The sequence below is a fragment of the Seriola lalandi genome, unplaced genomic scaffold, assembly GCF_002814215.2.
Source record: "Seriola lalandi dorsalis isolate HSWRI2012SDOR001 ecotype SW California unplaced genomic scaffold, Sedor1 jcf7180002054590, whole genome shotgun sequence".
Taxonomy (NCBI): Eukaryota; Metazoa; Chordata; class Actinopteri; order Carangiformes; family Carangidae; genus Seriola; species Seriola lalandi.
The window spans coordinates 417,084-437,226 of NW_019525143.1; the positions used below are offsets into that span (position 1 = coordinate 417,084).

Below are 20,143 nucleotides of genomic sequence, written 5' to 3' on the forward strand. Positions count from 1 at the left end.
CAGAGACAGACAGAACAGCAGTGCTGCAGTGGAGAGGACGGATGGATCACAGAGGGGAGTGTAACAGAGCGCTGGTGGTGTCTGTCGCAGAGTTTGACCCCGGGGTGCAGCTGGGGAGGCGGCCGGGCGCCGGGAAGGACGCCAAGAGACTTCACCGCACCCTCAGCAAACTGGGCTTCAAGGTGGACATCCACACTGACCTGAGGAGCGAGGAGATCTACCAGCTGTTTCAGAGAGGTAACACACCACACACACTGCAACACAACACACACACTGCAACACACACACTGCAACACAACACACACACACACTGCAACACACAACACACACTGCAGCACACACACTCTGCAGCACAACACACACACACACACATACTGCAACACACTCACACTGCAATACAACACACACACACTGCAACACACACACACTGCAACACAACACACACACACACTGCAACACACACACACTGCACACTGCAACACACACACACTGCAATACAACACACACACATACTGCAACACACACACACTGCAACACAACACACACACTGCAACACACACACAGTAGAAACCACATAGACTAATCCAGGACTGTGCAGAGAACGTTATTATTATTATTATTATTGTAAATAGAGCGTCTGGTGATGTGATGTTCCACCATGAACCTCCAGAACATCTTGAATGCTCCTCGTCATAGATTCTTCAGCTTCCCTTATTTGGTGTTTTGTTGATGTTGGTGGAGAACGTTCTCTAAAATCTCCCAGAGGTGTTTCACCTAAAGGACCCTAAAATCTCCTGAAGGACTTCTTGGATCTCTCAGGGGACCACGAAACCTCCAGACTCCTCAAACCTTATAAAGAACCTCTACAACCTTCTCTTTGACCGCTAAGACAAACAAAATATATCTAGAACCTTCTCAGTGACCATTAGAAGAAGGACAAGTAGAACCTTCTTAATAACAACTAAAACACCTGAACTACTCTTTAAACCTCTTCAGTAACTACTAGAACCTCTTCAGTGATCTCTAAAAGTTCCTAAAGGAGCTGTACAACCTCTTCAAGGACAACTAAAGCTTCCAAAACACCGTTAGAAACTCCTAGAGAACCTGTAGAACCTCCTCAGTGGCCACTACAAACCCTCTAACATCCCCCTGAACCTTCTAAAGGACCTTTAGAACCACTGACAACTGAAACCTCCTTCTCAATGCCCCTAGAAACTCTGAGAGGAGCTCTAGAACCTCCTCACGGACCACTACAAACTCTTAAAGAACCTCCTTAACCTCCTAAATGACAACTAGAACTTTTGTAATGACTTAAACCACTTAAACCTTCTTAACAACCTAAAGATCACGTAGAACCTTCTAATTAACCATTAAAACATCCTAAACGAGCTCGAGAACCTCCTCGATAACCACTAGAACCTCGTAAAGGACCTCTAGAACTTTGCTCAGGTTCTGTACATAATGTCCTGATGTGATATGATGTCATAAGTCACGTCTGACCGAGCTGTTGTCCGAGCGACGCAGACTTTGACTTCTTGTTATTGTGTCTCTGGCGTTCCGTCCTCATCTTTACATAAGACACATTAGAGTTCTCCGCGCTGTCACAAAGATCCTTGACACCATCGATCCTCTGAGTCATTTACTGGCAGGTGATTAAAGGTAAACAAGTCAGTGGTCACATGGTCAGGATCTCAACATCATTCACCAGGATGTGAAGAGCGCTTGTGTAATCACCGTGAGCCAGATATCAAACCAACCGAAAGGTCAGCTGGAGTTTTACAGCAGCTTATCACTGATAGATAAAACTGTCACATGTGATCATCAACGTTCTGACGGAGGCTCGTCGTTCATCTGGAAAGCTGCTCATGCAAAGTCACGTCTAATGTTTCCACGAGCTGCAGCGAGTCGACGTCACCTGACAGAGAAGCTGCAGGTGTGTTGACGCCCTGATGAGTAAACAGGCTGGAGGCTGAGTGAAGAGAAGAACACGCATTCCTCGTTACTGCACCATGTCATTACATGTTCCCCGTCTGTCTGCATCATGACTAATAAAGAGTGTGAAGTGTGTCATTTACTGAGGGTGTGTGTGTGTGTGTGTGTGTGTGTGTGTGTGTGTGTGTGTGTGTGTTCTGCAGAGAGCAGGCGTCCTGTGAAGGATTGTTTTCTGGCCGTGCTGTCGTCTCACGGGGAGGAGGGCTGCGTGTTCGGCGCTGACGGGGAACCTGTCCGACTGTCTCGTCTCTTCGCGTTCTTCGACAACAGGTGTATGGAGGAGAAGTCCAAACTGTTCCTGGTACAGGTGGGAAGACGTCACCGACACAAACACAATGAGATCGAAGTTCAGTAAATTAATATTAATATCTGTACATACACCTGTATCACCTCGGTGAGAAAGTTCACAAAGACTCGTGTCTTCCTCTGGACCTGTCTCACTTCCTGTTGTCTCCGCAGGCGTGTCGGGGACACGGTCTGGACGACGGCGTGGAGGTGGATTCTGTCGAGGACGCCCCAGAGAGCAGCTTCTTCTCACAGCATCCCGCCGTCCCTGTAGATACAGCTGTGATGTACGCCACAGCGCCAGGTACACACCTGTTCCCTCCAGCTGTTCCCTCCAGCTGTTCCCTCCAGCTGTTCCCTCCACCTGTTCCCTACTCGACTCTCATCTTTCACTTACATATTCCATGTGACTCACAGCCTCTAAAATCTGGTGAAAGTAAAGTGACAGATGCTACGACTCAGTCATATTACAAGATTTAGGCGTTTATTATTCATTTATCTACTATTTCACTCACATTGTTTTCATGAACCTACAGACTTTGGTGAAAAGATTTCATCCACGTCATAAATGTTTGTTTTCACCAGAGATTTGAAGAATGATCTCTTTGACCTCAGAGGGTTAAATTCAGAGGAACGTGTCCTTTACTTCGGTTCAGAGGAAAATGTTGCTCAGTAACTTTCACATGATCCAACATTTCACAAGAAACACAAACGATTAGTGAGAAAATAAAACTTTGTCTCGTCAGAGTTTGTTGCTGCTGTGAACAGAAGAAAACAGCAGCAGACATTTTAACTCGTTCAGGTGTCAACTAATTGAACTCAGTGAACTTCATGTTTCAACTGATCGTTAATCATTGATCAAAGAAAAGGAGGAAAAGTACAAGATGGTACAGATGAATAATACTGACGATGAACTCTGATTATCTGAGTCAGTAATATCCCACGTCACCAAATAATTATTGAATAATGATAATGCTAGTTAAATGATTAACACATAAAAAAGCTACGAGGTCGTATTAGAAGAAGTGTGAAGCTGCAACCAGAAATTATTTTAATCATCAAACATTTTCTTTTAATAATCCCCTTTATAAGGGTTTTGAGTTTCAAACCGGTCAACTACAACTGTTCGTTTTTTGTTTTAGTTATTTGGATTGGTTTCTCTTTGGTATGTTAGATATAAGATATTTACTCATTTATTTTTGTATTTTGTTTAATTTTCTTCTTCTTCTTGATGGATGCCTGTTATTTCATTCACTTCACTGGTCCTAAGTTGTTTCTGATCTATTTTGACTTTTGATTCAACTGAGTCTCATGGAAAAAACTTTTAATAGATCCTGAAGGAATACAATAAATCATCTGATTGTTTAGTGAATAAAATGTCTTGACTTCTGTGTTTAACCCCCCCCCCCAGGTTACGGAGCTTTCATGCACCCACTGGGATCAGTCTTCCTCCAGACCTTCTGCTCTTTATTAGAGAAAGAAGGAAACCGCAACCTGGAGCTGACTCGCCTCATGACCCGCCTGTCCCACAGCGTGGCCTACACCTTCCAGGCCAAAGGTCGAGCTCTGGGTGGGAAGAAGGAAATGCCGTGCCTGCTGACACGCCTGACCAGGGAGGTGTTCCCGTTCGCAGAGCCGGGGAAGGACGGCGGGTCCGCGGGGCTTTCAGCCACGTCACTGGTTGGCTCCAAAAACACCAGAACACGAACTCCTTCCATCAGTTAGAGAACCAGACTGTAGGTGACCTCAGCCCAGAGTACCAACAAGAATTATCACCAGGAATGGAAATGATCACAAAAACTTTCCTGGTTTTTTCCACACACTGACTTTCTGCAGAAAATCCAAAGAAGAAATCCAAGAAATGTTTTCTAATATTGTACATACCTGTAGTGTAGATTTTCATGTATGTAAATGTCCCATTTTATTGATTTTACTGATGTAATTTAATAAACAATAACTCAACTAACTTTGAATGGAAAAATACCTGCATCACAACAAGTCTTTAACCTGCAGAGCTGCTTTTCCCTGTTTCATTTCAATACTTCTGAGTAAAACCGAAACGCTAGAGCAAATAGTAAAGTACTTATTCTACTGTTTGATAATTCAAACACTAATGATGCATCATATTTTATAAAAAGTTGATCATATTTGTAGGTAAAAGATTCATGCTGCAATCAATCAGGTGTTTTTATTTTTGTTGCCTGATCAGTCTGTTGTCAGGACAGTGTGGGCGTGTCCTACTGTGACTAATTCTTATTGTTCTTATTAGTTCACTGAGTTTGGTGAAATTACATCATTCCCAGCAGAGCTCCTCCCAGTCTACACCTGACCAGCCAGGTGAAATGGAAACAGCTGTGTGGGTGTGCAGAACATTTCATCTGCAGAGTATCTCGTACAGGGATGAGTATTGGGCAACACTCAGGAAGGATACAGTTATTTAACCTGGACAAAAATGAAAGTATCACGGAGGTCACACCTTTTACATGAAAGGGAACTGATACTGAGCCAAAGGTAGACGCAGGCTTTGCCAGAACAAACACATGACCTCCCCATAAAACATGTTCCCACACATTCAGCTGCTGCAGAACAGAATCAAAACGCACTGGAACATTTTGGCAATGATTATCAATAAGTTAGTATTTCAGTCTGATAATGCGTTATGTTCTGGCTCTGCGTTATTTAACATCATACTAGCCTTGTATTCCACTTGTTAGCAGCTAATGCTACTTTCATTTTAACTTACCATAACAATATGAGGACCGAGGTTAACAACTAATGATGGCGACACAGAGCAAGTAACCACAAGTGATTCCAAATGTAGTTGTAAATCAACCTTTGTAAACCCGTCATTGTGCATGTACAGAAGACATTTTGTATTTGTAAAAAGAGACTGATTATTTCAGTATCATTATCATTATTTGACAAAGGCTCCGGTCACTTGCTCTGTCACTGTGTTTCTTCACTTGTGTTGAGTGATTGAATGTTATAGTGATTAAAATGAAACACTCTATACTTATGCAAATATACACAAAGACAAACACATTCCACATTTATTTCCATGTTTTTCCATATCTATATTTCTTGTTTCTATTAAAATCATTGTGAAATTTAATTTAAAAATAAATGAATAAATTAAAAAATACATATTTATATTATTTATAAGTATATATGAATAATTAAATAAATACATTCTTTCTTTCTTTCTTTCTTTCTGATGCATTATGCTCCACAGCCACCAGATGTCGCTGATGTGACGTCATGTGTCAGGTTGCGTGCGTGTCGCTACGTCATCGTCATGCGACTGCAGCTGTTTCTGAGAGGAAAGTCAGAAGAATTAATAAACAATGTGGGAACAGATTCACTGAGACAGTTCGTAGTGCTTTAAAGTATCGGGGACAGTTTCCCGCCTTCACCCGGAGTGTGTGAACTGTGGCACCGGAGCCGGTTGTACAGGAAACCGGTGAACGCCGGTAAACGGGGTCCGTGGCTGCACGTGGTAACGTTCGGGGGTTTTCTGTTTTTAAATAGTTTTAAACGGACAAAGACAAACGAGCTCCGATTGACTGACACGTTGAAAATGTCCCGACACGGTAAGAAGAACGGGATACCGGACAGGTGAGTACCGGAAACACCGTGTAAATGTCGGTAGTGTGGAGCTGACGGTAAACAGACGCGTTGGTTTGACTGAAACGGGTCAATCTGCCTGTTTATACACTATTTATTTAAATCCAGCCGCAGTCAGTGAAGTGTTCACCTCACCTGCTGCAGGACTGTTGTTTACACAGGTAAACAGAGGCTGTACACGTCATGTGTTCACACACTGGAGGTAAACGTCAACATAAACAAACAGCAACGTACAGCTTCTTTACACGAGTCAAACTGTGTAAATGTAAACAAGACAATAATGTAAAGTAACTGTAGAGAGAGTCAGTGACGCTTCTGTTGTTAGTGATTGTTTGTTCTCAGTTTCTTCGGTTTTTAATTTGTAAAATGTCAGAAAAGTAAAAATAAATGTTTGTCACAGTTTCCCAGAGTGGAAGATGATGTGTTCAGGTGTCTGTTTGTTTCTTGTTCCAGAAACTCAAAGTTCACAACACAAACTTAACATTATAACCTTCATGAGGGAGGATTTATTATTATTATTTATTACATGAGACTGACTCAGTGTTTGGTTTAATGTTTAAATCTCAGTAACTTCCTCAAACAGCTGATCGCTGTAGTTTTTATCAAACGGGGAAGTAGCGACTTTGTCTGGGACTATTTTCGGAGGTGGATGAATCCACATTTGGTGCCGTAGAGAGTATTTCACTGCAGCAGGACGGCGTGATTCAAAATAAACTACAGTGTGTGTGTGTGTTCAAGGTGATTAAGGAACATGTCACTCAGTGTGTGTGTTAATAGTTTTCAGATACATCAGACTCTGATTCACACACATGAAGACTTATATAAAATATCACCAGGTTTCTGCTTCTTAAGTGATTAAATCCACAGTTACTATATAAAGTCATCTCCTGATATTAAAATAAATGTCAGTAACAGCTGCAGCTTTTCTCTCCAATAGATGGCTGGATTACAAGGCTGTGGGGAAGAGACTTCACGGGACACGATTCATCGCCTTCAAAGTTCCTCTGAACCAGGTCAGGAGCTGCTCGTCCACTTTGTTCCTCAACAGTGTGACCGTGACTTCTCATGAAACTCTGTGTGTTGTCTTCAGTATCTGAGCCGTCAGCTCCCGTGTTCGGACGTGTTCGGCCCCTGGGAGCTGCTGGACGCTTTGAGCAAAGAAGAACAAGAGCTGGGTTTGATCATTGACCTGACGTTCACCACACGCTACTACAAGCTGCAGGTGAACAAACGGACACAACCGCTCGAGGCTGATCGTCATTTTAAAGGAGATCTCAGGTGAAATAATCACTGTGTTATTTTGTGTAGGACCTTCCGGAGTCATTCATGTTTATGAAGATCTTCACGGCCGGTCGCGAGGTTCCCAGTGACGGCACCATCCTGAGCTTCAAACGAGCCGTACGCAGGTTCCTGCGAGACAACGCAGACAATGGTGAGAACACACTGCTGCTGCCACAGCTGGAAATTCACTCTTTGAAATGTCAGGATCTCTTATTTTACACTCCCACTGCAGAGCAGGAGGAGGGACAAACAACCAGGTACCTGAGACGAACTCACCTGGTCTAATGTCTCCACCCTGCAGCAGCACTGTTATCACACTGACTTATCTGGCGTCTCCCTCACAGACAAGCTGATCGGCGTCCACTGCACCCACGGCCTGAACCGCACCGGGTACCTGATCTGCAGGTGTGTACAGTCTGAAGTGCGCAGGGTGAGTGCGAGCAGGAGGCGTGGCCAGTGTTTAACAGCTGTTTGTGACCCGCAGGTATCTGATAGACGTTGATGGGATGGATCCTAAAGAGGCTGTGGAGCGTGAGTGCTGATGTCACCGTCTCTCACAGTTTGTAGTCCATGTTTGTGACAGGAAGTAAAACCCGTCAAACGTTCTCTGTCCTCAGTGTTCAACTCGTCTCGTGGTCACGACATGGAGAGACAGAACTACCTGGACGACCTGCAGTGTGGACCAAAGAGGAGGTGATGCAGACAGACATGTTTACTGTAAACACTCACAGCTTTCTTTTATTTACATCAACGTTTTTTAAAGAAAAGGTCACAGGAGTCGAGTGTAAGTCAAAAAGAATGAGCACAAATGAAGGAGCCAGTCCACAACACAAAGAAAAGAAAAACCTTTTTCACTCACACGACTAAAAATACACATTTCCATGTGTCAGTTGAGACAGTATGGAAGAGTTAAAGTGCTGAAATCAAAAGGCATTAAAGAGAGAAACACATCATTTCATGGATTTGATGTGTTTATCATGTATCAGCAGGTGTGTGCTGCCCTCTGCTGGACAACCCTGAAATACAACCTCTTCACTTGATGTCATTTAATGTGTCTTTTATATTTGTGTCACAATGAAAAACAATTAATTCAAAGGGGAAAAATTTTCCTTTTATCATGTTTTTAATTTGTTTCTGACACAGTAAATATATATATATATAAAGATGATATACAATAACAAGGTGTAACCCACTTCCTGTCTGCTCACATGATAATATCATCATCACGTCGACGAGATTCTGCTGCTTCTTTTATAAATTATCACATTTTTCCAAGATCTCCCAGAAGACTGGTTGTCATAGCAACCTCTGATTAAAATAAGTCTGTAAATTTGCATCCAGATGTTCCACAGTTTCTTGTTTTCTAAAATATTTCCAGAACATGTTTCTCACCGTCATCATACAGATCCACACACGTGTTTTATATCGATCTGTCTTTGTTTTACACAGTGAACAACATGTACATTCATCCATCCATCCATCCATTCATCCATTCATTCATTCATCCATTCATCCATTCATTCATTCACTCACTCACTCTCTGTCTCACATGATGCTGCAGTGTGTTGTGACTGCAGGATGTTGACTGACTGTGTTTCTAACAGTAACGAGGGGATGGAAGAGTCGGAGGAGGAGCCGAGGAGAGGTCACGCTGAACGTCGGCCATGTTACACCTCAGTGGACTGGGACAGCAGAGAGGAGAGACGACCTCACTTCAGTGACTCCTGGTACCACAGGTAGGGGGGAGGAGCCTCTCTGACGTCATTTTCAGTTAGATTTAGTTTGTTTGTCGACGTCTTCTTTTAAAACCTTTTGAACTAATAAAGTTTTCTTGATATTGATGAACCTTCACATCTGGATTCTCAACTTTTCCCGCCTTCCTCCTGCAGATCTTCCATCCCTCCACGAGAAATCAACCCCCGCTCACATCATCGCCCCCCACACGACGGCCTTCTCCCCGAGCCGCAGTTCCTCCCTCCGCCTCCTTTCCACCCACCGATGGGAGCCCCCCCTTTCCACCCGTACCGATGGACACCCCCTCATCCCGACAGTCAGTGGAGGAGACCCCCCCGCCCAGAGGAGAGCAGGTCCAGATACGACCCCCATGAGTCGAGGTGGAGTCCGGCCCCCGGCCCTCAGGAGGACAGAAGGAGAGGTCCCCCTCCCCCCCCCCGCTACGCCTCACGCTGGACCAACGAGTCCTACGACAGACCTGAGGAGGAGTGGGGGGGTCCCAGAGTCAGACACCGTCACTACAGACACACAAACGGGTTCGACCACTACTAGTCTGATCCACATGAACTGCCTCTGTTTACAGCTGCTTCTCTCCTGAACATCTGTTTCAACATCTGTTTCAACCTCCAGGTCACTCACAGATGTTTCCTGCTGAGAGGACAGGCCCGCTCACACCTGTTCACACCTGTTCACACCTGCTCACACCTGTTCACACCTGCTCACACCTGCTCACACCTGCTCACACCTGTTCACACCTGTTCACACCTGCTCACACCTGTTCACACCTGTTCACACCTGCATTAACATGTTCTTCAGGAGGGGATGCCGCAATGTTTTTTTTTGCCGCCGCCGATACCGATCAATGTTTGTCATATCATTGCAGATGTCGTACGTTCTATCGTCTCAAACGCTTTGTAAAAGTTCCACGCGCTGACATGTTTTGTTTTGGCGGCCTGTCGGTGGGAGGCGGAGCTACACTACGCCGCACACAGAGCTTCTCTCAGCCGCAGACACCAGAGTAGGAAACACAGCTGATCAGTTTGCAGGTGATCGGTGACTACAAGCATTTATTCCGATCTACCCATCATGTATATTTAATGAAAATCGGTTGATAACGATCAGCGGCCGATCAATCGAGGCGTCCCTAGAGTAGGCGGTCCTTCACAATGTGGCCTCATGTGGTCCAGACCTCTGAATGTGGTCTGAGTGATCGGATCTCTAATGTGTCCTCACTGCTTCTCTTAGAGCTGACCACTGGTGATCAGATCACCTGAGACAGATGTTAATACCAGGTGTGGACAGATGTGGACAGGTGTGGACAGATGTGGACAGGTGTGGACAGGTCTAAACTCTGTCCTGAAACAAATCTCTCATGTTCACACTGAAGGAGGTTCTGTTGTAATTCTTCCTCCTGTGAAGAGAAGTGATGGAGGACAGAATCCACAGTCCTGCTTCAGTGTGAAGGTGTCAGGGTCTCCTGATCTTGTTCTCTTTAGGTGCACAGGTGCAGCGGTGCACAGGTGGGAGGGGTCAGTTTTATTCAGCGTGACTTGTTTGTATTTTGGTGGAAATGTGGTTCAGATTTTTACACTGAACCTCGTGTGTTTTCTGTCACTTCACTGCTGTTCTGGTGATTTTATCAATAAGAGCTAAAGAACAAAATTCTTGAATAATGTCGCTTCAGTGTTTAAAATGAAAATAATTTATTACTCTCCAACCAGCAGATGCTTTTAAATTGGAATTAGAAAATAATGTTTATGGTGGAAGTGAAGCAGCAGGACACCTGTTGATGAATCTGCAGCCTCTGATTTGGTGCCTTCACTGACCTCAGGTCAGTCGAATGTTGATCAGTCAGTCGAGAATAAATGTCGACGTGTTTGATGAAGGTTTTATTTTTGTTTTTTAATTTATGTGTGAACTTTATTTTTCCACTTTTTTTTCCCAGTGTTTACTCTTCACCTGCCATTAAGGCTGAAACGCACAATTACCTTCATTATCGCTTATTTTATTATTTTATTGTTTTATTATTTTATTTTTTTATTTTTTTATTATTTTATTATTTTATTATTTTATTATTACAAATGGTAGAAAACATTAAACATGAGCAGCACAGTTCACCAGAGCTTGAAGTAACGTCTTCATGTCTCTGTTTCTTTCTCTTATAAAGTCTCAGCAAATATTCACATCAGGAAGCTGAACATCGTGTGGAATTTTAGCTTTTAAATGAACCTTTAACTGATCATTCTGCCAATCAACTAATCGATTAGTCGACCAGTCGTTTCAACTCTACAGACAAACCAGCCAGAGCTGAAACGATCAGTCGATTAATCATTAGTCAATCTGTAGAAAAGTGAATTGAGTGTATTGATGATCGGTTGTTGTCAGGTGACGTCTCTTCACTGAAGACCTCTGTCAGAGAGGAATAAAAAATGTCAGTGTGAAATAAAAACTTTGTTAAGAATTTTGAAAAGGGAAATTTTAAAATAAAATTTTACCTAACAAAATATTATTGCAATATTGTTATTATTTTAATTATTATTTTTATTATTATATAAATTAATGATGGAATAACATTTGAAAATAATGGGTTGAGTTTGTTTCACATATTTTTCACTATTTATTGTTTATCTCAATATCTTTAATTATTTAATATCAAACAATTTGCACATGAGAAGGTAGACAAATTATATTGATAACAAAATTAACCAATAAAAAAAGAAATCTAGATAATAAAGAAATAAACATCACATGTTTGAATAAGTCCCGAAGCATACTGAAAGTCCACAGTTATTTATTTATTTATTTATTTATTTATTTTATATATTGATAGTTTAATATTTTTATTAATTAAATTAAATTAATTAATTACTACATTCAGTAATGAATGGTTCAACATTTTGGTGAGTTTTAGAAATTGTGGACTTATGAATATGAAATTCATTTAAATACATATCTTTTCAGTCCATCGCTGGCTTTTATTTTCATAAAATAAAATAAAATTTAATATGGCAAAATGTTCCTGTAATTTTTACTCTTGTAAAGTGACAGAACATAACTAAATGTTTAATTGTGTATTCTTGATGTACAGATCTTGATATCATTAATATATATATTATGAATAATTTTGTATCGTCTGTCTCAGTTCGTTGAGGTAAAAGTATGAGTATGAGACATGAGTGTGGAGGAATCCTTTTTTACATTTTTTTTCATAATTTCTTTCTTTATTTTTTTTTTGAATGTGGATGAATCCTTTTTTATTTATTTTTTAAAAATGTATTATTATAAAAATAATTAACAATATTAATTATTATTATTTATCATTTTTTATTTTTTTTATTTTTTTGAATGTGGATGAATCCTTTTTTATTTATTTTTTAAAATGTATTATTATTATAAAAGTGATAAACAATAATAATTAATATTATTTATCATTTTTTATTTTTTATTTTTTATTTTATTTGTGAGTGTGGAGGAATTCGTGTGTTTCTCAGCCTCCCTCATGCTCATGATGCAACTGGTGTGGTTCCCGCGCATGCGCCGAGGCTGTCACGACTCGGACGCCGCTGCGGCTGCTGCAGGTGGAAACATGGCGATGAAGGCGCTCAGAGGGATGGTGAACGGGGCCATGAGCGAGCTCTCCTCGGCCGTCAGCGGGAACAGACCGACGGCCGCCGCCCCGGCCTCCACCGCCGCCTCCCGGGAGCATGTGATGGCCGTGAGCCGGGACTATATCTCCCAACCCCGCCTCAGTGAGTCCCTCTATGTCTGAGTAACAGCATCAGCGCAGGTAGGAGCCACACGGCAGAACAAACATCAACCTGGAGATTTCTCAGGAGGGGGTCAGTGTTAAAGACATGAAACCGTGAGGGTCACAGAGTAATGACATCATCACCCGTCACACCTGGTGAACACGCGATTTCATTCACCAATCAATTAATCATCAGGGATCAAAAACACTGGTGGGAAGTAACTAAGTACATTTACTCAACTACTTTCAATAACTGCAGTCTTGAGGTACTATTACTTTACATGAGTATTTGTACTCTGCTGCTTTTTACACTGAATATTGTACTTTTAACCTCATTACATTCAGTTACTTTTCTGTTTAAAGCTCCATATCTTCTTCTTCTTCTGTGTTTTATTTGAAGTGTTGATCCATCAGAAGATATAAAAACCATCTCAGTGTAGTTTTACATCTCCTCTCTCAGGCTTCTCTCTGGAGCTCTAGTAACAACAGGTCGGTGAGCCAATCAGAAGAGAGGAGGCTCTGAATCTTTATGGGACCTTAAAGATTTTACATAAAACACGACAGCAGATTAAAACAAGTGGTTCTCCTCCTCTTTAGCTTTCATTAAGGTAAAACTGCAATATCTGAAAAATGACCCTTTTAATCACTAAACAGGTGATTTTACGTTATGATTATGTTAACTACTGTACTTTTACTTCAGTAGGAATTTAAATGCAGTATTTTTACATTGTTGTATTAATGTACTTTTACTTCTTCCACCACTGGGTAAAACAAGAAGCTCAGTATAGGTCCATATAAAGGTAGATGTCCATGTGTTTGATTATAAAGCAGGTCTACATTCTATATTAATATAGTTCTATATTAACATATATATTTTATAAATATATATGTTTCTATATTAGTATATACTATCCACAGAGAAATGCACACAGCCTGTATTCAGAAACTGAGCCTTAAAACCAGCCGTCAGGACTTCTGGAACTTTGTGATGTCACAACAAAGCAGTCACCAAGCCCCGCCCACCTGGACCCACCATCCAAACCTTGCAGGATTTGGTTTCTCTGAGTGTTTTTACCTGAAATCTGCTTTATTTTTATTGGATCACTCAGAAAACAGTCAGCCAATCAGAAGAGAGGCTCAGAGCCAAGAGGTAACCAGTGATGTCATGAAGTGAAATGATTATTGATGAATGATTTTCTCCCTCCATGATAGTTATAATGTTGTTTCTCTTCTCACTGATATAAATGAGGTGGCCAGAATAATAGAAACACCTGTGAGTGTCACTCAAATGATCGTCCTGTTTCTAATAAACTGGCCGCTGATGTAATTCCTCACATTCTTTATTTTGCTCATTCAACCGTGAAAAACATGAAGATGTTCAGCAGCAGAAACCGACAGCGAGCAGCTGCAGCCGAGCAACGTTCGGCTTCGAGTGTGTTTCCACCCACCTGCTGTATTTTTAAACCAGCAGAGCAGAAACGTGTGTCAGTAAACGCTGCGTTCGCACCTCTGTCAACACAAACTGTTTCCTCTCTCGCAGCCTATAAAACAGTGTCTGGAGTCAACGGGCCGCTGGTGATTCTGGACCAGGTGAAGGTGAGGACCAGACCACACCTCAGGTCACATCTCTCAGCTTCTCTCTGACTCACGGCCGAACGTTAAAACACTCACTTCAAAGTTTGTTGTTCCAGGAATTAGGACGAATTCAGAAACTGAACAATAACAACTAAGAGCAGATGTTCCACATGTTTTTAAATGCAGCGGGAACAGAACTCCAGATGTTCATATAGAAAACAAGGCAGGGAAGTAACAGATAATTATAATTGATATTTTATTCTAATGATAATTGGTTTATATTTAATTCAGTTTTCCCCTGATTTTATTATAGAGAGAAACCAACCTGGCGACAGTGGAGGGAAAAACTCCCTTGAATACAAATAGAAATACGTTATTGATTATGAAGAGATAGTGCGCTCTGATTGGACCTGAACAGCACCTGAATATTTATAATAATATTGATCTGTCTCCTGATCGACATGATTCACCACAACTGTCACACAAAGGATCAAAAAAGAAGCTTCTTACAACTGCAGTTGTTGTTCATAAGTATCAGAGAGGAGCCAGGTGCTCCAGGTGATCCAGGTGATCCAGGTGATCCAGGTGATCCAGGTGATCCAGGTGATCCAGGTGCTCCAGGTGATCCAGGTGAGCCAGGTGATCCAGGTGATCCAGGTGCTCCATCCATTTACTACAGATGTAAACAAAACGGCAGCAGAGTAAATAAACAATATTAATTTGATATTTAACAAAGATTCATCCTCAACAGCCTTTGATCAGTTTTCATATATTTACAGTTTAGTTCAAATTAAAGCTTCACTGATGATTATTGATCATGTCCAATGTCTCACACTCTGTCCACCTGCGCCTTCAGCAGTTCCTCTCCCTTCACACTGTATTATATTTACCTGCCTCTGATGTTTGTGCTGCACCAGTTCCCCAGGTACGCCGAGATCGTCCACCTCACGCTGCCCGACGGCACCAAGAGGAGCGGACAGGTGCTGGAGGTCACCGGCTCCAAAGCTGTGGTGCAGGTGTGTGTGAGAGTGTGTGTGTGTGTGTGTGTGTGTGTGTGTGTGTGTGTGTGTGATACAGTAGAACATTTATTGTTGTTTTAATTTGTTGTTTAAAACCTATGATAGCCACACTAGCATGAAACTGAAATATCTCAATAACTATTAGATGAATATATAGACATTCATGTTCCCCAGAGGATGAACCACATTGATTTTGATGATCATCTGAGTTTTTATTTAGCGCCACCCACTGGTCAAATGCTTCACTTATCTTGTGAATTATTTCTACACCTACAGGACGGATTGGTACAAACGTTCATGTTCCCCAGAGGATGAATCCCTCTGAGTTTGTTGATCCTCTGGTGCTACACTGAGGTTCACATGTTCCTCAGAGTGAAAGATTCTCACTATTAGACGTATTGGCATAAAATGATATACAGATATTCATGGTCCCCAGAGGATCAATTATAATGACGTTAATGATCCTCTCACTTTTCCTCCTATATGATCATCAGGTCAAAACTTTTACAGTTTCATTGACACATCTCAATATTTACTAGATGAATTTGCACAAAATGTTTTACAGATGTTCGTGGTTTCCAGATGTTTATTTCCTCAGACGTCGGTGATCAATCTTCAGGCTTCAAACATTAAACAGAACAAATGTACATTGTAAATCACAGAACAGAAGAGAGAGAGAGAGAGAGAGAGCGTTTTAATGAAGGATTTCTCCTTTAATCTCCCCCCTCCTCCTCGGCGCCCTCTGCAGGTGTTCGAGGGGACTGCAGGTATCGATGCAAAGAAGACCAGCTGTGAGTTCACAGGGGACATCCTGCGGACACCTGTCTCTGAGGACATGTTGGGTACGACACACACAACACAACATGTCCTATTCGTTTCAATGAGACTGAGGCGACTGAAGCAGCTGTGTGTGTGTGTGTGTGTGTGTGTGTGTGTGTGTGTGTGTGTGTGTGTGTGTGTGTGTGTGTGTGTTTGCAGGTCGTGTGTTTAATGGATCTGGGAAACCCATCGACAGAGGACCGGCAGTCCTGGCTGAAGACTTCCTGGACATCATGGGTAACGCTGACACTGTTCATTTATAACTCAAATGTTCAGTTTACATCAATAATCTACTAGTTCTTTTCTCCATTTATTGATTAACTGTTTTATTTATAGATAAAATATCAGATCAAATGAAACTGTAACAGACAAATTCCTGTAGAATTCCCCAGATGAAGTAAAATGAATTAAACTCTGAAACTGGTCGTTTAATTTATTATCATGAAGAAAAGCATCGAATCATCGTATCTGTCATTTGACATTGGGATTCACCTTTGTCCTGTTCAGAAGGTTCTAGTGCAGGTTGAAGAGGTTCTCTGTGAGGTTCTACTCGTCTGTTAGGAAGGTGGAACACCTGAGGGAGAATAAGTGTTAGACAGCTTCATCACCAATGAGGGAATATCTCCTGCAGGAACGATGCTCACACACTTCTGACAGGAGGCTGGAGGTCACACACACTTTATGTTGGGGTTTTAATTCTAACATGTTACGTCACGTTGCAGGTCAACCCATAAACCCTCAGTGTCGCATTTACCCCGAGGAGATGATCCAGACCGGCATCTCCGCCATCGACGGCATGAACAGCATCGCCAGGGGCCAGAAGATCCCCATCTTCTCTGCTGCAGGGCTGCCACACAATGAGGTGCACACACACACACACACACACACACACACACACACACACACACACACACACACACACACACACTAACACACACACTCACACACACACACTCTCACACACACACACAGGAAGCCTATTAACGACATTTTCCTTTACTTTAGGTTGAAGATGTTTAAATGACTTTGGTCAGATGTTGTAAAACTTGCCTGATGTTCCTCCCTCCTCTCCTCTCTCCTCCCTCCTCTCCTCTCTCCCCTCCTCTCTCCTCCTCTCTCCTCCCTCTTCCTCTCTCCTCCTCTCTCCTCCTCCCTCCTCCCTCCTCTCTCCTCCTCTCTCCTCTCCTCTCCTCTCTCCTCTCTCCTCCCTCCTCTCTCCTCCCTCCTCCCTCCCTCCTCATCCCTCCTCCCTCTTCCCCCCTCCTCCCCCTCTCTCCTCCCTCCCGTCAGATCGCCGCTCAGATCTGTCGGCAGGCCGGTCTGGTGAAGAAGTCCAAGGACGTGATGGACTACAGCGAGGACAACTTCGCCATAGTGTTCGCCGCCATGGGGGTGAGAGGCTCAGATTCTTCTTCCACAGCAGGTTCAGACACTTTTAAACCTGAGAGCGCTGAAAGAGGAAGTTAACGCCCCGCGTTACCTCGAACGCACCTCCTTCACAAACACAGACTCACACACACGTTGATCCACAAAAACCTGAGTCATCCATTTAAATCCATGAACTGAAGCGGCTGTGAGCTCCCGTCTACTTCCACACACGAGTTTCCACATCACACTCTATACCGGGCCCTGATTGGCTCCAGACGAGTCGTGATGTCATAAACCCCAGCAGGTGTGTTGGGTCACCCAGGTGATTTGTGTTTGTCGCCAGAGAAAGTGACAGTTTCTCTTCATGTCTCTGTCACCAGGTCAACATGGAGACCGCCAGGTTCTTCAAGTCGGACTTCGAGGAGAACGGTTCCATGGACAACGTGTGTTTGTTCCTCAACCTGGCCAACGACCCCACGTACGACCTTTAACGCACATGTACAGCAAACTAAAATTAACTTGTCTTGTTCCTTCTCGTAATTATGTTTTATCCTGAGTTTGGATTGGTTAGCCTTCGAGCAAGAACACCCAACTGTGCTAACGATGCTAACAGGAGCGTATGCTAGCCACAGTTATTGAACCAACATGCTCCGAAGTCTCAGCTCCACACACGCCCCTCCTCTTTTTTGGATTAGCTGGGAGTTAGGGGGCGGAGTCAGATACTGCCAAGATGGTGATGGTGGAGCAGCTCACTCTGAGCTTCAGAAACCTATGGGTGACATCACGGAGGTGACGTCCATCTGTATTTACAGTCTTAAAAGTCGGATGTTGGCGTCTCCACTGTAAGAAGTAGTTTTTATTTTTTATTGGAATTTGTGTTTTCACTGCCCTTTATTTTATTAAAATCCATCATTGTCTTTTCTTCCAATTAGGTCATTAACTACGGTTCTGAGATGCTTACATCATGAGTTATGAAGCATTATGTTTTGTAAAACCTCCCGTCTTTCTTGCAGCATCGAGCGAATCATCACGCCTCGTTTAGCTCTGACATCAGCAGAGTATCTGGCCTATCAGTGTGAGAAGCACGTCCTCGTCATCCTCACTGACATGAGCTCCTACGCAGAGGCTCTCCGAGAGGTCAGCCGCAGTTTCACTGCATTTATTCTGAAATCGCTGCTGGAAATTGGAGATAAATTGTGTGTTTACTCTCCAGCGTGCAACTCAACCGATCTGTGTCTCAGGTGTCTGCAGCCAGGGAGGAGGTGCCGGGCCGACGAGGTTTCCCCGGATACATGTACACGGATCTGGCCACCATCTACGAGAGAGCGGGCAGAGTGGAGGGACGTAACGGCTCCATCACCCAGATCCCCATCCTCACCATGCCCAACGATGGTACACACACACACACACACACACACACACACACACACACACACACACACACACACACCGTCTCACACACACACACTTACACACAGTCACAATGTGGTGGTGCTGTTACAGTGTGTTCTCGTGTCCCTCAGACATCACTCATCCTATTCCTGACCTGACCGGTTACATCACTGAGGGACAGATCTATGTGGACAGACAACTTCACAACAGACAGGTAACGAGGACACGATTCGAGGTTTGACCTTTAAATGTTCAGAGGTCACAGTGACGCAGAGACGTGGACTCAAGTCACATGATGTGGACTGGACTCATGGATCTGATGGATTCAGTCTCAAAACTGACTTTTTGGTCTCAGCATGGGACCTAGATTGAGAGTTAGTCTTGATTTGGGACTTGACATAGAAGTTGATGTTGCTGGGACTTGTTGGTGTTGACCTGGAGCCTGATTGGACAGCGCCCTCTAGTGGTTTAGGTGTGTGACAGCCAGACTCTGAGCTCTGTGTATTAAAGTCCCGTCAGGTCTTCTGTCTGTCACTTCTGTTTTTTGAAACCAAACATTATCAACCTGTTTTCTCCCGTCGACGTCAGTAAATGGTTCAGAAAGAAAATCTCCTCCAAACCGTAACTGACATGAAGAATTATAATTTTAACGCTTCAGTGAATTCAACGTATATCTGAGGTAGATCTTTAATGTCACACTGTCACCTGAGTAAAACGGGAGAGTCTTTTAATTCAGCAGCATGACAGCGCTGCTATTCTGCACCGCTGCTCTGTTGAACAAAGATAAAACAAAAACCACAAAAAACAACAAGTGTTTTGTGTTTTTTTTGTCAAATTCTGATCCACTGAGTTTCTTCAGGAGTCAGAACAGGAAGTGCGAGATCAGCTGACGACTCTGTGCTCATGTGTCGTCAGATTTATCCTCCAATCAACGTGCTGCCGTCGCTCTCCCGTCTGATGAAATCCGCCATCGGGGAGGGGATGACCCGCAGAGACCACTCTGATGTTTCCAACCAGCTCGTACGTGCACACACACACACACACACACACACGCACGCACACACACACACACACACACACACACACACACACTGTATATACTGCACATACAGGCCTTTTCCTTCCCACTCTGACTGTGTGTGTGTGTGTGTGTGTGTGTGTGTGTGTGTGTGTGTGTGTGTGTGTGTGTGTGTGCGTGCGTGCGTGCGTGCGTGCGTGCGCGTGCGTGTGCGTGCGTGCGTGCGTGTGCGTGTGCGCGTGTGCGTGTGCGTGTGTGTGCAGTATGCATGTTACGCCATAGGGAAGG

The 20,143-nt window shown here is 43.1% G+C and overlaps 3 protein-coding genes across 3 annotated transcripts in view; all 3 read left to right on the forward strand.

Annotated features, from left to right (window-relative positions):
* LOC111664455 (caspase-3-like) lies at positions 1–4,243 on the forward strand. The gene is made up of 4 exons (XM_023419036.2): positions 1–237; positions 2,136–2,299; positions 2,452–2,581; positions 3,689–4,243. The coding sequence occupies exons 1-4, from the start codon at positions 42–44 to the stop codon at positions 4,000–4,002; spliced, it is 804 nt and encodes a 267-aa protein (XP_023274804.1). The 5' UTR covers positions 1–41; the 3' UTR covers positions 4,003–4,243.
* A 1,321-nt stretch (positions 4,244–5,564) lies between these two features.
* LOC111664454 (RNA/RNP complex-1-interacting phosphatase-like) lies at positions 5,565–11,423 on the forward strand. Its single transcript, XM_023419035.2, has 9 exons — positions 5,565–5,892; positions 6,839–6,914; positions 6,992–7,123; positions 7,210–7,333; positions 7,527–7,587; positions 7,667–7,713; positions 7,800–7,875; positions 8,787–8,918; positions 9,072–11,423. Exons 1-9 carry the CDS (start codon positions 5,855–5,857, stop codon positions 9,466–9,468), a joined length of 1,083 nt encoding a protein of 360 aa, XP_023274803.1. The 5' UTR covers positions 5,565–5,854; the 3' UTR covers positions 9,469–11,423.
* Positions 11,424–12,421: 998 nt separating this feature from the next.
* atp6v1b2 (ATPase H+ transporting V1 subunit B2) overlaps positions 12,422–20,143 on the forward strand; it is a 9,080-nt gene continuing 1,358 nt past the window's right edge. Inside the window, exons 1-12 of the mRNA XM_023419034.2 lie at positions 12,422–12,665; positions 14,205–14,260; positions 15,157–15,255; positions 16,007–16,100; positions 16,237–16,314; positions 16,800–16,939; positions 17,368–17,469; positions 17,826–17,923; positions 18,459–18,582; positions 18,687–18,837; positions 18,969–19,051; positions 19,753–19,857. Coding sequence (XP_023274802.2) covers positions 12,422–12,665; positions 14,205–14,260; positions 15,157–15,255; positions 16,007–16,100; positions 16,237–16,314; positions 16,800–16,939; positions 17,368–17,469; positions 17,826–17,923; positions 18,459–18,582; positions 18,687–18,837; positions 18,969–19,051; positions 19,753–19,857 — 1,374 coding nt within the window. The remainder of the gene's footprint in view (positions 12,666–14,204; positions 14,261–15,156; positions 15,256–16,006; positions 16,101–16,236; positions 16,315–16,799; positions 16,940–17,367; positions 17,470–17,825; positions 17,924–18,458; positions 18,583–18,686; positions 18,838–18,968; positions 19,052–19,752; positions 19,858–20,143) is intronic.